The sequence below is a fragment of the Loxodonta africana genome, chromosome 14 (assembly GCF_030014295.1).
Source record: "Loxodonta africana isolate mLoxAfr1 chromosome 14, mLoxAfr1.hap2, whole genome shotgun sequence".
NCBI lineage: Eukaryota > Metazoa > Chordata > Mammalia > Proboscidea > Elephantidae > Loxodonta > Loxodonta africana.
The window spans coordinates 20,091,271-20,108,510 of NC_087355.1; the positions used below are offsets into that span (position 1 = coordinate 20,091,271).

The 17,240-nt window shown below is 39.8% G+C and overlaps 1 protein-coding gene across 6 annotated transcripts in view; it reads left to right on the top strand.

Moving 5' to 3' along the window:
* SULF1 (sulfatase 1) overlaps positions 1 to 17,240 on the top strand; it is a 224,842-nt gene that overhangs the window by 118,373 nt on the left and 89,229 nt on the right. For all 6 annotated transcript variants that reach the window (XM_064267785.1, XM_064267786.1, XM_064267784.1 and 3 more), the window contains 2 exons: positions 14,500 to 14,572; positions 14,871 to 15,102. In XM_064267785.1, the coding sequence (XP_064123855.1) occupies positions 14,931 to 15,102 (172 nt within the window). In that variant the 5' untranslated portion in view covers positions 14,500 to 14,572; positions 14,871 to 14,930. The remainder of the gene's footprint in view (positions 1 to 14,499; positions 14,573 to 14,870; positions 15,103 to 17,240) is intronic.

Below are 17,240 nucleotides of genomic sequence, written 5' to 3' on the forward strand. Positions count from 1 at the left end.
CAATGGCCAAATTCAAAATAACCCTTTCACCTCTCTCTCATAATTTACCTCTAAACCACATAAAGTATGTTTTGTAAGAGAGTATTGAGGAATAGATGGACATAACCTCAAGTATTCAAAGCATTTGCTGTATAGAAGAATATATAATTATTCTGTGTGGGTCAGAAGAATAGCACATGATTAAATAGGTAGAAGAGAGAGGAAAGCAGAATTTTATCCAATAAAAGGGAAAATTTTCTAATCTTAAGGGCTGCCCAAAATTAACAGGTAGCCTGGTGAGTTCCTTGTCACTAGACAGGAATATTTGCATATTGGTTAAAGGTTGATCTAGGTGTACTTTAAGATAGCTTTCAAAACCAGAGATTCTATAATGTGTTTTCTAGGATGTCCCCTTCACTTTAGCTCTCTCAAATATATATCACTAAGCTTCTTTCTCACATATGATCTGTTTGGTGAAGTAGTGCTCTTGTAATGAGGAAAAGCACATTGTCAATGTTGCTCTTTGCTGATTGCAAAAACAGTTCATGGTCGTTTACACTCTTCCTTTTATGTGTATTTTAAGTTACGTAAGCAGTATGCAGGAGATCCTAAAATAAAAGTCCAGAAACATATCAATCCTGATCTTTTGTACTTTCATCCCTGATTAAAACCAAATATAATCAGGAAATAGAAAAAAGATCAGGAAACAAGCAAACAAAACCTCCAGGGACCCACCAGGTCTTGGTAAATTTGGGGTCTCAGTAAAGCCAGACTTACTTTGTAGCTGTAAAAATCTAGTTTTACTAATGATGACAAACAATATTTTGAAAGTCCAAAGTGTTGCTGTATGACACATTTCCATAATGTTCTACAATAAAGAGCCAAGAGAAAGATATACTTGAGATTCATGACTTGATAAGAAATTTTCTAAACAATCTAAATTGCTAAATTGCAGTGTTTTGCTAATCTGTCCATCCTTGAAAACTGGTTTAGTCTCCTCCCACTTTTACATGCAAATTTTGTGTGTAAAATCCAATCCAGATGTCAGGAGAACATTCTTTAGTTTTCCCTTAATGAATGAATAAACAGCATCCACTTTCATATGCATAATGTTTTTGTAAGCTTACAAATACAATTGAAAATTGCTTTCCTTTTTGAAGACTCAAAAATGATTCTAACCCTGTTGATGACAAGCTCTAATACCACATCAGGTTTTAATAAGTCTCCTTTTGTGGGCACACATGTGCTTACGACTTCATGGAAACCAAATCAGTAGAGAGAAGGGATTACTTTCAATTACTTTGAGATATGCATTGTTTGAAATGGCCTCTGTTGACCAGCTTTCATGAATGGCTGGTTTTACTGTGGGGCACATCATCTGGTTTAATTATATTAGCCTCCTTTGTGTGGCAAGTGCCATTCTTATGTGTGCTGAGAAATGAAGTTTTAAACAGGGTAGGTAATGAGAAAATAAATTTTGGAAGTGAAACACCATTGGGTGTTTGTAGTTTTGAAATCTAGATGAATTCTCAGGACTTGTCCAACTGTAAACATCTCTTTATAAACATACTCCAGTGACAATAAATAAAAAATTGCCCCAAACGTCTGTGTACACGAATCAGATTTATGTATTTTACAAATGAATAACAGCTTAGGGTGTTTGTACAGCTTTTAAAAATTTCATTCTATCAATTCTCATAGCTTCAAACTTTGTAGTTTACTTTTTTGTAATAATAGGGTAAAATGTCCAACTAGTTCCTAACTTGTGCCCTGACAATAAATGAAGACCTGTCATGTTATACCTTTCAAGTCACTACAGGCCTCTGATGCAAGTAGTACCATTTGCACCTGTAAATGTTAGTGAATCTATGGCTTTAAAAAAAATCCCTGGCTATATCTCCTCAGCTGTTACTTTGCCTGAAGGCACTCTATGTCCAGATAATGATTTCAGTGTAGGTAGGTGAATTTGATTGGACAAGAATGTCATAAATCAGGTGGATGTCAATAAAAATAGATAAATTTGCATTCTCTGTATACTTTATGAACTAATTAATGAACTAATTTTCCTAGAAAGGCCTGCTAATCACTCAGTTTATTCTACTGTGATGATATTTTCCATTTCTGCAGGCCTGAGTTTCATGAGAAAGTTAAGTACAGGTTCCTTTTTTTACATGATAAATGTAAAGCTATCCTTGTTAGCCTTGCGAAGTAAGTATAAGCTAAAAGAAACTCGATAATCCGAAGCTAGCACAGGGACTTAGTACTTACGCAGCGCACGTTGAAGGTGATTTTGTCATCAGGAAACGTAGAATTATGTACTCAATCAACAGTACGAGAGATCACAAAACAATACTTCTCAGTACAAATTATGAGGAGGGAGAATTTTTTTTAAATACCCATACATGATGAATCAGAATTTTAGGGTTTTCTTGAAAATGGGTGAGCAAAGGCATTGACTTAGTATGATGTTTGTTTTGCTTTGTTTAAAATGATTCCCCTCTAAGTTAAAAATTTAAAAAAAAAAAAAAAAAAACAGAGCTAATCTCCATAATTTGCCCCTGAATTTTCAGCTGTCATTGTTAGGTACCGTCAAGTCGGTTCTCATAGTGACCTTATAGGACACAGTAGAACTACCCCATAGTGTTTCCAAGGAGCTGCTGGTAGATTTGAACTGGCGACCTCTTGGTTAACAGCTGAGCTCTTAGCCACTATGCCACCAGGGGTCCAAATTCTCTTTCCTTGCCTTTCGAAATGGTCATTAATCCTTCACATTCTTATTTCCTAGACCTTTGCCATCTCTCTTCATGGGGCCAGCAGGACCTTTCTGAAGGACCTTATATTTCCACTCTGTTGTATTTAAACTCTTAGAAAACGCTAAATAGCATTATATCTGTGGTGAGCTTGATAGCATTGAAAGCAGGGCAGGGAATCCTCTTGACTGTGGCTTAATTTTTACAGTAAAGGTCAGGTGTTCTTTCCTTTTGTAGATTTTGACTAAAGATATCATTTGGAGAACTGATTTTGAAATATCAATATAGCATCTAATTGTCTTTTTAAAAATAGTATTTTCTTCAACTTAAATGTATTAACAAGAATTGTGGAACTTTAAATTTGTATTGTGCCAGATCGAAACATAAAACGTTTACCTACATCTTTAGAAGTACATTTATAATACCTAAGAGTGATTGAAATTTAAACTGCAAAGGAGCCTGAGAATATATTTCTTCATTCTTAAAATAGGAAGTAGCTGTCTGTGTAAACATACTTCTGTATCTTAAGTGTGTGCGAATGTGTGTGTGGAGAGACAGAGAAATATGTAAGGTGTTGATAAAACTTTATGCTTGTGACATAGGCAGTAGTGCTGAGCAAACATTTCATTGGCTGTATCAAATTTCCCAGCCCACTTGCAGTTGGTTGCAACTACGTGACTGTTGTTGTTGCTGGGTGCCCTTGAGTTGCTTCCAACTCATAGTGACCCTATGTACAAGAGAACGAAATACTGCCTGGTCCTGTGCCATCCTCACAGTCATTGTTCTGCTTGAGTCCAGTGTTGCAGCCACTATGTCAGTCCATCTTGTTGAGGTCTTCCTCTTTTTTGCTGACCCTCTACCCCACCAAGCATGGTGTCCTTCTCCAGGGACTGATCCTTCCTGATAACATGTTCAAAGTATGTGAGACAAAGTCTCATCATCCTCGCTTCTAATGAGCATTCTGGCTGTACTTCTTTCAAGAGAGATTTGTTCGTTCTTCTGGCAGTCCATGCTATATTTAATATTTTTTGCAGACACCACAATTCAAATGAATCAGTTCTTCTTCGGTCTTCCTTATTCATTGTCCAGCTTTCCCATGCATATAAGGCGATTGAAAATACCATGGTTTGGGCCAGGTGCACCTTAGTCCTCAAAGTGACATCTTTGTTTTTCAACACTTTAAAAGAGGTCTTTTGCAGCAGATTTGCCCAATGCAATGCATCGTTTGATTTCTTGACTGCTGCTTTCATGGGTGTTTGTGGATCCAAGTAAGATGAAATCTTTGACAACTTCAACCCTTACTCCATTTATCAGTGTCTTAGTCATTCAGTGCTGCTGTAACAGAAATACCACAATGGCTTTAACAAAGAGAAGTTTATTCTCTCACAGTCCAGTAGGCTAGAACTCTGAATTCAGGGTGCCGGACCTTCTGGAGGAAGGTCCTTGTGAAGCATCAGTCTTTACCTGGTCTAGAAGCATTTTAGCGTGGGAGCCTCAGGCCAAAGGACCCACTCTGCTCCTTGCACTGCTTTCTTGGTAGTTTGAGGTCTGCCTGTCTCTCTGCTCACTTCTGTCTTTTATATCTCAAAGAGATTTGTTGAAGACACTACCTAATCTTGGAGACCTCATCAATACAACTGCCGCTAATCCATCTGATTACATCATAGTGATAGGATTTACAACATATAGGGAAATCACATCAGAAGATAAAATGGTAGACAGTTATACAATCCTACAAGGAAATCATGACCTAGCCAAGTTGACAGATATTTTGGGGAGACACAATTCAATCCATGACAATCAGGATGTTGCTTATTGGTCTAGTTTTGAGGATTTTTATTTTCTTTATGTTAAGGTGTAATCCATACTGAAGGCTGTGGTCTTTGATCTTCATCAGTAAGTGCTTCAAGTCCTCTTCACTTTCAGCAGGAAAGGTTGTGTCATCTGCATATCACAGGTTGTTAATAAGACTTCCTTCCATCCTGATGCCACATTCTTCTTCCTATAGTCCAGCTTCTCTGATTATTTGCTCGGTATGCAGATTGAATAAGTATGGGGAAAGGATACAACCCTGACACATGCCTTTTCTGATTTTAAACCATGCAGTATACCCTTGTTTTGCTTGAGTAATTGCTTCTTGGTCTATGTACAGATTTCAAATGAGCACAGTGAAGTGTTCTAGAACTCCCATTCTTCAGAAGTTAACCATAATTTGTTATGAGCCACAAAGTCAAATGAATGCCTTTGCGTAGTCAATAAAACACAGGTAAACATCTTTCTGGTATTTTCTGCTTTCAGCCAAGATCCATCTTACATCAGCAATGATATCCCTGATTCCATGTCGTCTTCTGAATCCAGCTTGAATTTTAGCAGTCTTCTGTTGATGTACTGCTGCAACCTTTTTTTTTTCTCTTCAGCAAAATTTTACTTGTGTGTAATATTAATAATATTGTTCAATAATTTCCACGTTCTGCTGGATCACCTTTCTTTGGGATGCGCACAGATACGATGAATCTCTTCCAGTCAGTTGGCGAGGTAGCTGTCTTCCAAATTTCTTGGCATAGACAAGTGAGTGTTTCCAGTGCTGCATCCATTTGCTGAAACATCTCAGTTGGTTTTCTGTGAATTCCTGAAGCCTTGTTTTTCACCAATGCCTTCAGTGCAGCTTGAACCTCTTCCTTTAGTACCATTGGTTCCTGATCATATGCTACCTCCCGAAATGGTTGAACATCGACTAATTCTTATTGGTACAGTGACTCTGTGTATTCCTTTCATCTTCTCTTGATATATTTTTGCAACTCGAGGCTTGAATTTTTTCTTCAGTTCTTTCAGCTTGAGGTATGCCGACCATGTTCTTCCCTTTTGGTTTTCTAACTCCATCTCTTTGCACATTTCATTATAATACTTTGTCTTCCTGAGTCGCCCTTTGAAATCTTCTCTTTAGCTCTTTTACGTCTTCATTTCTTCCATTCACTTTAGCTACATTCAAGAGCAAGTTTTGTAGTCTCTTCTGACATCTATTTTGGTCTTTTATTTCTCTTATGTCTTTTTAATGAGCTTTTGCTTTCTTCATATATTCACTTGATGTCATCCCACAGCTCGTCTAGTCTTCAGTCATTAGTGTTCAGTATATCAAATCTATTCTTGAGATGCTCTCTAAATTCAGGTGGGATATTTGTACTTTGGCTTTCGTGGATTTTTTAAAATTTTTGTCAACTACAACTTGAACTTGCATATGAGCAACTGAGGTCTGTTCCGCTATTGGCCCCTGGTCTTGTTCTGACTTATGATAGTGACCTTCTTCATTGTTTCTTTCCACAGATGTAGTTAATTTGATTCCTGTGTATTCTATTCTGCAAGATCCAAGTGTATAGTCACAGTTTATGTTGTTGACAAAAGATATTTTTAGTGAATAGGTCATTGGTCTTACAAAATTCTATCATGTGATCTCCCCTGTCATTTCTATCAACAAGGCCATATTTTCCAAGTACTGATCCTTCTTTGTTTCCAGCGTTCACATTTCAATCACCAGTAATCATCAGTGCACCTTGATTGTATGTTATTCAATTTCAGACTACAGAAGTTGGTAAAAATCTTGAGTTTCTTCACCTTCGGCATTAGTGGTTGGTGTATAAATTTGAATAATAGTCGTAATCACTGTTCTTCCAGTAGGCATATGGATATTATCCTATGACTGATGGCGTTGTACTTCAGGATGGATCTTGAAATGTTCTTTTTGACAATGAATATGACACCACTCCTCTTCAATTTCATTCCTAGTGTAGCAGACCATATGATTGTCTGATTCAAAATGGCCAGTATCAGTCCATTTCAGCTCACAAATGCCTAGGATATTGATTTTAAAGTGCTCCATTTTATTTCTGATGGACTTCCAGCTTTCCTAGATTCATTCCTATATCCCATGTTCTGATTATTAATGGATGTTTGCAGCTGTTTCTTCTCATTTGGAGTCTTGCCACATCAGCAAATGAAGATCCGGAAAGCTTTACTCTGTTCATCTCATTAAGATCGACTCCACTCTGAGGAGGCAGCACTTCTCCAGTCATATTTTGAGTGCCTACCAACCCGAGGGGCTCAGATATTGTTCCACTGCTATTCATAAGGTTTTCACTGGTCAGTTTTTTTTCTTTTTTTCAGAAGTAGACCACCAGGTGTTTCTTCCTAGCCTGTCTTAGTCTGGAAGCTCTGCCGAAACCTCTCCGCCATGGATTTCCGTGCTGGCAGTATTTGACATACCCGTGGCATAGCTTCCGGCATCACAGTAACATGCCGGCTAGCACAGTACGACAAATTGACAGATGAGTGGTGGAGGCACACTTAATGAACTTTATTGGAATAACCCATATTCTTTAAGACTAGATCAGATGACTGAGACCAACGTTGGTTCTTTATAGCAACATTTCTGTTTTAACCAAAACTGTTTTAACTGAAATTCCCAATGCCGTTTTACTTCGAAATCCACTAGTCTGTTCGTTCTTGTTCTCTTGGATCTCACCGCCACCTTCGAACCATTATCATACCCTTTAGACGCTTTGTAGCATCTGCTTCAGGGATGTCCTTCTGGTTGTTTTCATAAGATTTAGATCAGTCTATTTCTTTTGTTTGCTAATTTCTATTCTAAAGAAGCTGGACAAATCATAGTCTTTGACATTCTGGATTCTCAAAAATGCCCCTGGTAAACTCTAACTTTTTATGTGGTGTTAGTTCCTACCTTTATGAGTTTCGATGTCAAAAGTACATTTCTTGTTATAGTTTTCTCACTTCATGCTTATCGTTCTTAAGTCCTATCTATTCTCTTCGTCCATGAGCAGACAGAGGGAAGCTCTAGAAAACGTTTCAATTTACTTATTTCTATTTTTATAATACAGCAGATCATTGAAAGAGTCCAATATAGACATAAATAAAGTGTAAAATAAAATCTGTCTCTTTCCTTCACCATACTCCAGAGAACCAATGCCAACAATTTTGTGAAGAGATTACTTCTCAAGGTTCCTTGCAATTTCAGGGTTCATAACAGTGGGGATAAAAAAAAAAAAGCATAAATACACATATAGAAAGGGAAGAAAGACAAACACTGTTGAAGAAGGATCTTGTCATTTAGCCAGGTATATTCAGAAAGGTACTACTGGTCAGAGATATACACTTCTCAGCTCTCATTAGTTGGTGGAACAGGATTTATTATTAAAGGGGAATAAAAATATTTCTGTACCAGAAGGAGACTGTTACCGGTGTGGGGTTGTAATAAATTAGATTGAGAAACAGGCTTCTGGGGATTAACAGCAGATGAGCTTTGCCAGCTATGGGGTTGTTAAAAGAAGAAATTAGCTCCTTCATGGTTTCACATATACTTTCAAGAGGAAGATAGCACACCTTGAAGCCTTCCTCTGGAGAAAAGAAATGAAATATGGGAAACTTGAAGACCAAAATTAAGGGGCAAGGGCTATGCAAGGCGACTCTAAGTAATGTGAGTATGTAGATTGCGGGCAGGAGAGGGGCAGCATGTAGATACCAGCTCCTTGCTAGTATAATCCTGTTTTATTTCTGATGCTAAGATAAGTGTGTTCTGGCTAAATCCAACCTCAAGTGCGGGCCGTCCTCAACTTATGACATATTCAGGTTACGATGAATTGCATTTACAACTGTCCATTTTTTTTTTTTTTTGACATTTTATCATTTGTAATATGTACTGCATACAATGTTGCAGCCTGTAATTCACTGATGTTATCATTCTCATGACAACCCCTAAATACAAATAAAGATTAGATTTATAAAGACACTGATAATAAAAGCCAATAAGAATGAAAATTAAAAGAAAAAAAAGTATTCGACTTACGTCAGAACCATCTTACAATGAGTTGTCAGAATGGGACCCTGTCTTAAGTGGGGGACGACCCATAATTCCATGCTGCTGGCTTAATCTCTTCTACTGGTTTGTTTGGATATGGGGTCCCTTTTTGACTCTGGCCTACCCTGGATAGTGCAAATGGTTAACACACTCAGCTATTAACTGAAAGGTTGGAAATTCAAGTCCACCCAGAGACACACCTCAGAAGAAAGGCCTGGCAATCTACTTCTAAAAAAATCAACCCTTGAAAACTGTGGAGCACAGTTCCACTCTGACACAAATGGGATTGCTGTGAGTCAGGGTCAGTTTGTCGGCAGCTGGTAGTTATGGAGTGGCATTGCTTTGTGCTAGAAACAGTCCTTCTGCCCCATTCTTGAGAGTTTCATTGCTGTGGTGAGCGGGTGGTTCTGATCCTGCCCTCCCATACTTTAAATGTGTGAGCATTTTTTTTGTCAAGTTCTATGTTATCCTCAGGTTAAAAAACACAGAACATCATCACTCATCAACAAGTCCTGTGAGATACCAGACGTTAGAACTGAGGACATTTTCAAGACCTTAATGAAAATAAGTGAACTAGGAGCTTATGAATAGGGCCAGATCTAAAAGCCTAGAGCTGAGATCTGGGCTTAACTATAGAATCAGGCATAACAAAGGCCAGGAATTCTCAAACCCTTTCGGCTGAGTATCCCTTTATATTATAAAAACTTCCTGAAGACCTCAAGAGCTTTAGTGTATGTAATTTACAGCTATTGGTACTTAGAAATTAAAACTGAAAAAAATTTAAGTGTTTATTAATTCTTTTCAAAATAACAAGAATAAACCCATTATATGGTAACTTAATTGGCATATTTTATGAAAAATAAGTATATCTTCCAAACCAAAAAACTACTGGTCAGTAAAATGGCAATGTTTTGCATTTTTGCAAACCTCTGGAATGTTTGGCTGAAAAAAAGAGAACCAGCTTTTTATACCTGCATTCAATCTGTTGAAATAAATTTTTTGGTTGAAGTATAGAAATAAAACTCAGCCTCACATAAGTGAGTAGTTGGAAAAGGAGAAGTATTTTAGCTCTTTGAGATAATTGTAGACAGTTCTGTCTGATACTACACCAAAACTTGACAAGCAGTACTTTGTTAAAGGTTGATTTTAGTAAGGAATCTGAAACTGTATCAGTGAATTTTTCATACTCTGTTACGTTACTATCCAATGGTCATCTTGCACTTTGAATGGATTTTTTTTTTTTTCCGATGTTTGATTTTTGGAACGTTATGCGTGGCCATTTGGGGAAGGGTAGTTCACTGAATTATGCAGATACTCCAAATGTCAACACCGTTCGATTGACAGTATCGGAGAATAGCGTTTGTTAATATTACCACAGATTCCTCAGAAAAGATTTTATGTCTTGGGAAGCTGCCAAGCTTATAGGACCAGATATAATTTTTCCAAAATTCTGATTTTATACTGGAAGCTAGAATTTTATCATTGGCAACAAATACAAGAAATACTGTCTCTTGTTTTCCTCCAAATGACAGGCTCATTTCACTCATTTTGAGAAAACATCTGCCAGATATCCAAGTCCACATTATCCTGTCAAGTAAAAAATGGTGCTCCGTGGGGAAGAAATAAAAGTGGCTAGCTCAGCTGGCAAAACGGTCACACAAGTGCCTTTCCTCGGGACAATGTCACCCTTCACTTTGCAGCAGTGGTGCTCTATGTGCATCTCCTTGCTTATAAAACAGAAAAAAAAAAAAAAAAAAAAGATGTCCATTCGAGGGCCAAGATTTAATAAAATGAATAATTTTACTGCTTCATCTTAAGTGAAACTGGCTTTTTTTTTCCCACTGCACGTGGTGCCCCCTTCATTCGTACCATGACAAAAGCAGTTGTATCATCAATGCAAATGTTAACAAAGTGAAAAAAACAAGTAATGTCTTAGGATTCTTATCAAAATAGTCTTGACCTGTGGATCCCCCCAAAAGGATTTCAGGGTGCCCCAGATTACACTTTGCAAATCACTGTCATGAAGAAACAGGGCACTTTCAATGTATTGTCACCATCCCCTTTACCTCAGTAATAACTGCCCAGCTGAGGAAGGTTTGGTCAAGACAGATCCCTCTCAAACCTGTGCAGTGATGAGGTCTTTGATTTCGTTTCAGGCATTGCTAGACAAGTTTATGTGAAGTACCATGTTTTTAGAAGATAACATGCACCTTCTGTGTTTGTGTGCCAACCGCACCTTCCCCCTGCAAAGTAGTTTTGTAAGCACTATAATGCCAATTTTTTTTTACATGTTGATGTAAAAAAAATTAGCACAGCGCACTTATAAAACTACCTGGGGGCTGGGGTACAGTTGGCAAGCAAACGAAGACGTGTTATTTTTGTAAAAATACAGGTAGGTTTCTGTCCAATTGACATGAAGACTTCTATGTCATTTTTTTCTGTTATAAGTGACTTGAAACTTTTAAGGCCACATTCATACTTTGACCTGACTGCCCTACACAAAAGCCTGAAAACTTTAACACCAGTTGACCATAACTACAATGGGTGTTTCCATTATATAGCTTGGAAAAAAGGCCACTTGTATTCTGGTACAACGCTGTTCTTCAAGCTCACTTTCCATGTGTGAGAAAAACCTCTTTTTACATTTCTCACATTTTCTACTATTTCTCAAGACAAATTGTCTCTAAGGACACTTGTCGTCTACCACAAAGTATCCAATTCACATCTTGTGCTGGTCTCCTCTGCATTTTGTCTGTCAGGAGTTGAAAACCAGGCAGTGAGAAGATGACAGGTTCTAAAAAAGTCATTTTTGAATAAAGAATTGTCTGTGTGGATTTTTCTAGAGTGGTGTGTTTTGTGTGTGTTTTAGTGAGGAGAGATGGGATCAAAGATGGGAATCTCCTGCTGGCCAGACCTGTCTGAAAGTTCAATTATCTTTACCACTCACTTTCAATACGTATACATATGAATGCCCTGAATGAATAATAAACTAAAAAAACCCAAAACCAAACCCATCGCCATAGAGTCGATTCCAGCTCATAGCATCCCTATAGGACAGAGTAGAACTGCCCCATACGGTTTCCAAGGAGTGGCTGGTGGATTTGAACTGCTGACCTTTTGATTAGCAGCCGAGATCTTAACCACTAAGCCACCAGGGCTCTGAATAATAACTTACGGCAGAAAAATAATGTAGATCTCTTCTACACCTTTAAACCCTCTCATGCCTGGTGGTACGTACAGGGACTATGAACTTTTTCAGCCTCTGGGGTTTGTTGGGAAGCTGCTGTGTTACTGACAGTGGGTGCTGCCACAGGGCAGGGCCTTTATGACTGTTTGAAACCAAAGAAATGGGTATGTGCCACAAGTTAGTTTTTACAGGTATGAGGTGTCTAAATTTTTGGTAGGAAAAATAGAAATTTTGAAAGATTTTTATTGGTTACACATATGTACCAATAGCCCTCAGTGGGCGCTCTGGGGAAGAATTGGTGGTACTTCATATGTACCTCTAAATACTTAGGGTAGGCTTGTGGGAGAGGGCAAGAAAAAAAAATCCATAGTACCTACCAAAAATTCAGACACACTCAATGATTCAGCATGCTTCCATTAGTGAAAACACATGGTATCAACAAAAAATTCAAAGCAGAAAATAAGTGGGTCACCAAAGGGTTAACTCGCCAGAAGGGAAGGTCCCTTAATCAGAAAAAAACCACAGTACCCTTATCTCTCTTTTCTTTGTCAGGAAATGATTTTCGACTAGTTTAGACAAGGTAACAAAACAGTAAAGCTAATTTTCTTTTTCCTAAAGGAAGTAAAGCAAGTAGGATAAAGCAAAGAATAGCTAGTAATGTTGGGTGGGCTCCAGGTAATGTTATCTAAGCCTTAATTGTCAGGAATTTTCAGTTTCGTGCATGGCTGCTGATTTAAACTCCAAGTGCCACCGTTTACTCAATGCAGTGAGGCTGATTGCATTTTTCTGGTCACTTCTGTCTGCACAGGGTTGATTTCTAGTATAGTGGGTGCAAGAATTCCCTGCTCTCTTTTTTCATACACCCTTGCAGGCTTTGAGAGGTAAGTAAAGTTTCGCTGCTTAAAGGACCAAGCCTCTAAGAAATGTCTGTATTTCACTATTTAGCCCGAGGCTTGCGCTCTTTGTGGGAGAAAGCCACTCTCCCTCATCTTATTTCTTTAGTCTTCCTTTCCTTTCGTGCTTGTATCAGGTTTCTCATGATTTAAAACAAATGCACAGAAACCAAACAGTCGGTGCAGTATAACTGCAGGCTTTCAGTGTTCAGCACGCCCAGCCATCACTGAACTAACCCGGCGTTATTAAAAACAACCCCGAATCTTACCTATTGACTTTCCAGGAGCCACGGGGTCAGTCCGAGCTGCCTTGTTCAGCAGATAACGCAGTCAGGGTTGCCGTGCTACCAACGGTGGAGTTTCGTTTAAAAACCTATTTCTTGGGGGTTTCTTCTCTCTCGCTCGCTTTTCTACATACACAAAGTAATTACAGGCTGCAGAGTGAAAAGCGTTAGAACTGTTTATAAAACGCTCATAAACTTTAAAATAATAGGGGTGTGTGTATGTGTGTTTGTGTAAGACAAAATAATGTGTATGGCGGGGTACACCGTGTACAATCTTTGTTCTTCCTTGGGCCCATGTCACCCCCCAGAATTGAGGTCATGGACATGTGCAATGGAGGGCGGCCCTTTCCTGCAGCTATGCAGTGCTTACACTTAATTAGTTACGTTTTTTATCCGATGCCAGTTTGTTGTTGCACATCAAAATACAAATCCTCAGGTGTGTGGGGCCAGAGGGGCCAAAGACACAGGCTCCTACCTAATTAATTTTAGGACTGCCTAAATTCCCAGATGCACGTGCCCTCGTGCACCTAAAAGAAAGATTTGTTTATTTTAATGAGCCCTATGCTGTCTTTCAGAAGTCTAGGAGAAAAGCTTTTCCGCAAGTTAGTGTTCTCAAGGAAGAGTGGCATTTTTCCAAGCCTTTCAAAAGTCTCCTGTGAAGCTTTGCAGATTTTTGCAGCGCTTCCCTGTGGATTTTATTTATTTTCTTTTATTTTTAATGTGGAAGTGTAGCCGCTCACCTCCAGTCTCCCAGCCAATCAATCACTTTGCTTTGCAGGTTTAGATCCGCTGCGGCAAAGCAAAACCTCGGTGCTGGCGGTGCTGGCGGCGGCGCACGGGGCTTGACAATAGGGAGGCTGGTGACTGACAGCCGAGGAGGGCTCTGTCCGCTCAGGCGCCGGCGCGCAGCCCGGCAGGCCAGGAGCACGGAAGGTGCGGGCTGGACCCAGGGACCGGCTTGCCGGGAGGAGGCGCCCCTTCCCCCGATGATTGATGGGGGACAGTTAGGAGCTTTTCCAAGGCTGGGAAAGGTGGTCCTCCCGTCACTTACTATGAAGTCTTTGTCAGCAGAAAGGACTCTCCTGGGTCGTGAGTGGCAATGCAGATGACAAATGACAGCTTTGGTTTCATTCAGCTTGATAAGTACTAAATATGGAGCGCAGGTGAGTTGACGCTCCGCCAAAACGCTTCCTGGCTCTCGTGGCTCCCCAGATGCGAACACTCCTCTCCAGTGCACTGGGGTCCATAGGCACCAATGGCCCTTTCTAATCCATCATTAGTTTTGATGGGGGTGTTTAAAGTGCAGTTTGCATTCTGAGCCCTGATGATATCCTTAACATCCTTTTATGGAAGTGTTTATGAAATGAAGATATCGAGAAATGTTGCTTCATTTTGCTTCTTCCTTAGCGTAAGGAAGAAGAAGAAAAACATGTATATGTATATATGTAATATGTTATTTCAAGGGACTACTTCAAATAAAAAAAATCTGTTTCAAAAACCTTTACTGATATTTCCTTTGTATTTTTTCTCCTCCTTCCAGGACCCCACCTGCAGATGTTCTGAACACCTCTGAGTGCAGAAACTGAGTATTCAACCAGGATACCTAATTCAAGGTATTAGCTCTTGTCAGAAAGCTCTTACATACAAGTTCCACTTTGGAAAATATATTTTGGCAATGAATTAAAATAGGAGAAGTTGGAATGAGAAAAAAGGAAGAAAGCGAATTTACAAAATAATCAAGGGCATAAAAAACTCCCCAACACTTGGGAGGGTTTCCTTCTTCTGACTCATGTGCAGCCCTTTTTCTGCCAGTTTATATGTCAGTTTGGACTGACCTGTAGCACTTTTTCTGCACCCTGTTTTGGTGTTTGGATTTCATTTGAGTCTCTCACTTTCTCTCTGCCTGCCCAGACCTTCAGAAACAGGAGCCTGTGACGTCTTGTCAGTTTTGCGACATTTGGACTAACTACAATGAAGTATTCTTGCTGTGCCCTGGTTTTGGCTGTGCTGGGTACAGAATTGCTGGGGAGCCTGTGTTTGACTGTCAGATCCCCAAGGTTCCGAGGACGGATACAACAGGAACGAAAGAACATTCGACCCAACATTATCCTGGTGCTCACTGACGACCAGGATGTGGAGCTGGGTGAGACATGAATTCTTCACTTGTTAATTCCTTTTGTTCCAATGACTGTGTCCCAGCCTTACAGGTAATAGGCGATGCATTTTTTGTTTTTTGCACTTAGTACCTTGGCCAACCACGTAGTTTATAAAATAAACGTATACTGATTACAGGGCATTTTTGCTAGGGTTTCAACATTACATTTGGGCTCTTAAGATTTTAAACAGTCTGGGGAGGGGCTTAGGAGAATAGGAGGGTACAGAAGAGAGTAAATATGAAATTCTAGAAGCCAAGGATTTGGTCACTACCTTGGAAACTCTTGATCAGGAGATTGTAAAAATATTTGGACAAAATTGTTTCAAAGAGTATGAGATTATGAGTGTGTTTCTATGCAATATGCATGAAAAAACTTGTAGTGGGTATTATCATTAGAATGGATTATTTATTCACAGCTTCTTCTAGTAATTGCACGCTAATTGAAAATTAAGGTGTCTTACAAACCTTTTGATACTAACTTACCTACTGCCACCTCAGTTTGATGTTTTTCTGAAGAATTAGCTCACCAGGGTTAATTTTAGGGCACTTGGAGTCAGTGCAGAATCTGGTGGGTGGGAATAACTCCTGTATCATTTGATTGGATTTCTCATCTGCCGACCTTCTTTAACGGCCAGCCCTAGGGCCTTATCCATAAGCCTGGAGTCAAGGTCTTATAAGGGGTTTTCTCCAGCAGAACAGATAAAAAGCTTGCTCTTACATGTTTTCACCACTACTCCTCATTTCCGTTCCTGGTCTCAAATCCCTAGGCTCTCAGGCATCACCCTGCTAGGCTTCTCTGTCATTGAACTTGACCGTCAGTAACATGTTTAGACTCAATGCTAGCAGAGTGCCTTGGGCCTCTTACCCAGCTCTTCTGTCTATGGTTCTTAAGAATAAAACCCTCCGTGCTGGGACTTGATCTGCATCAAGGGAATTTAGATGTCCAGTGGGAAACCAAATCGTGGAATCTCGACAAAGATAACTCCTTGGGTTCAGCTGGAAACAAATGCTCTAAAAGCCACCAGGGGTGATTATTATTGAAGTTGACTTGCAGAGTCTGCTGTCTCTCACTTCACTTTTTAAACAAAAGTATTGATTTTCAGGTGACATGCCAAAATGAAAGGTCCTTCGGGTATGACTTTATTATGTATGCAGCTGGTAGTTGAAAGGAAAATGAAGAAAACACATTTGAATTCACCTCCCCTAACGTCTCTCACATCCATCCCTTTTGCTATAGCAGGAACCTTTAGATCCTTCCCACCTCCCCAGGTTTACCCTGACTGGTGATCACCTGCCCAACCCCTCCCCTCCCGTCTTGTTACCAGAGTTGTATTTCAAGTATCTGACCAGGATACTCCTGTTTAAAGCCCTTCCATGGATTCCCTTTGCTGAGAGGATTAAGCCCCATCTCCTCTGCAGGCAAATGAAGTCTGAACCCTGTGGCCCCTGCCTTTCCCCCACACCACCCTGTGCTTCATGGAAGACACCCATTCCTGAAGGTGTCAAACACTTCACCCCCATCACCCCTGTTTCATACCCTTGCACACCTCATTCCCTATCCTTTCCCCCCTTTTCCTCCTGGAGAAGCCCTGTCCTTCATGTCCACTGCAGATGTCTCCCATGAGGGTTGTTCCCTCCCCTCCACCAGCATCAGTGGAACTTTCCTTGCACACCTCCAAACCCTGCACCTGTCACCAGGATCACCTGTATTTACGCGCGCACTTTCAAGGCTGTCTCTTCCACTTGACTGAGAGCAACTAGAAGGCAGGACAGTGTTTCGTTTATGTTGCAATCTCCAGTGCCCAGGACTGTGCTAAGAATATAAAAACCAAACTGGTTGCCATTGAGTCAATTCCAACTCAGAGTGACCCTATAGGACAGAGTAGAACTGCTCCATAGAGTTTCCAAGGGGCAGCTGGTGGATTCAAACTGCTGACCTTTTGGTTCTCAGCCGTAACACTCAACCACTATGTCCCCAGGGTTTCTGCTAAGGATATAGTAGGTGCTACATAAACTTCAGACAAACGCACAGGTGTCTGAAAAAGCTAACACAACGAAATGAGTATGGGAATCTGTCATGGTCTGCCTCTTCAGTATAGAGCATTTGTCTCTAAAAAAAGCACTTT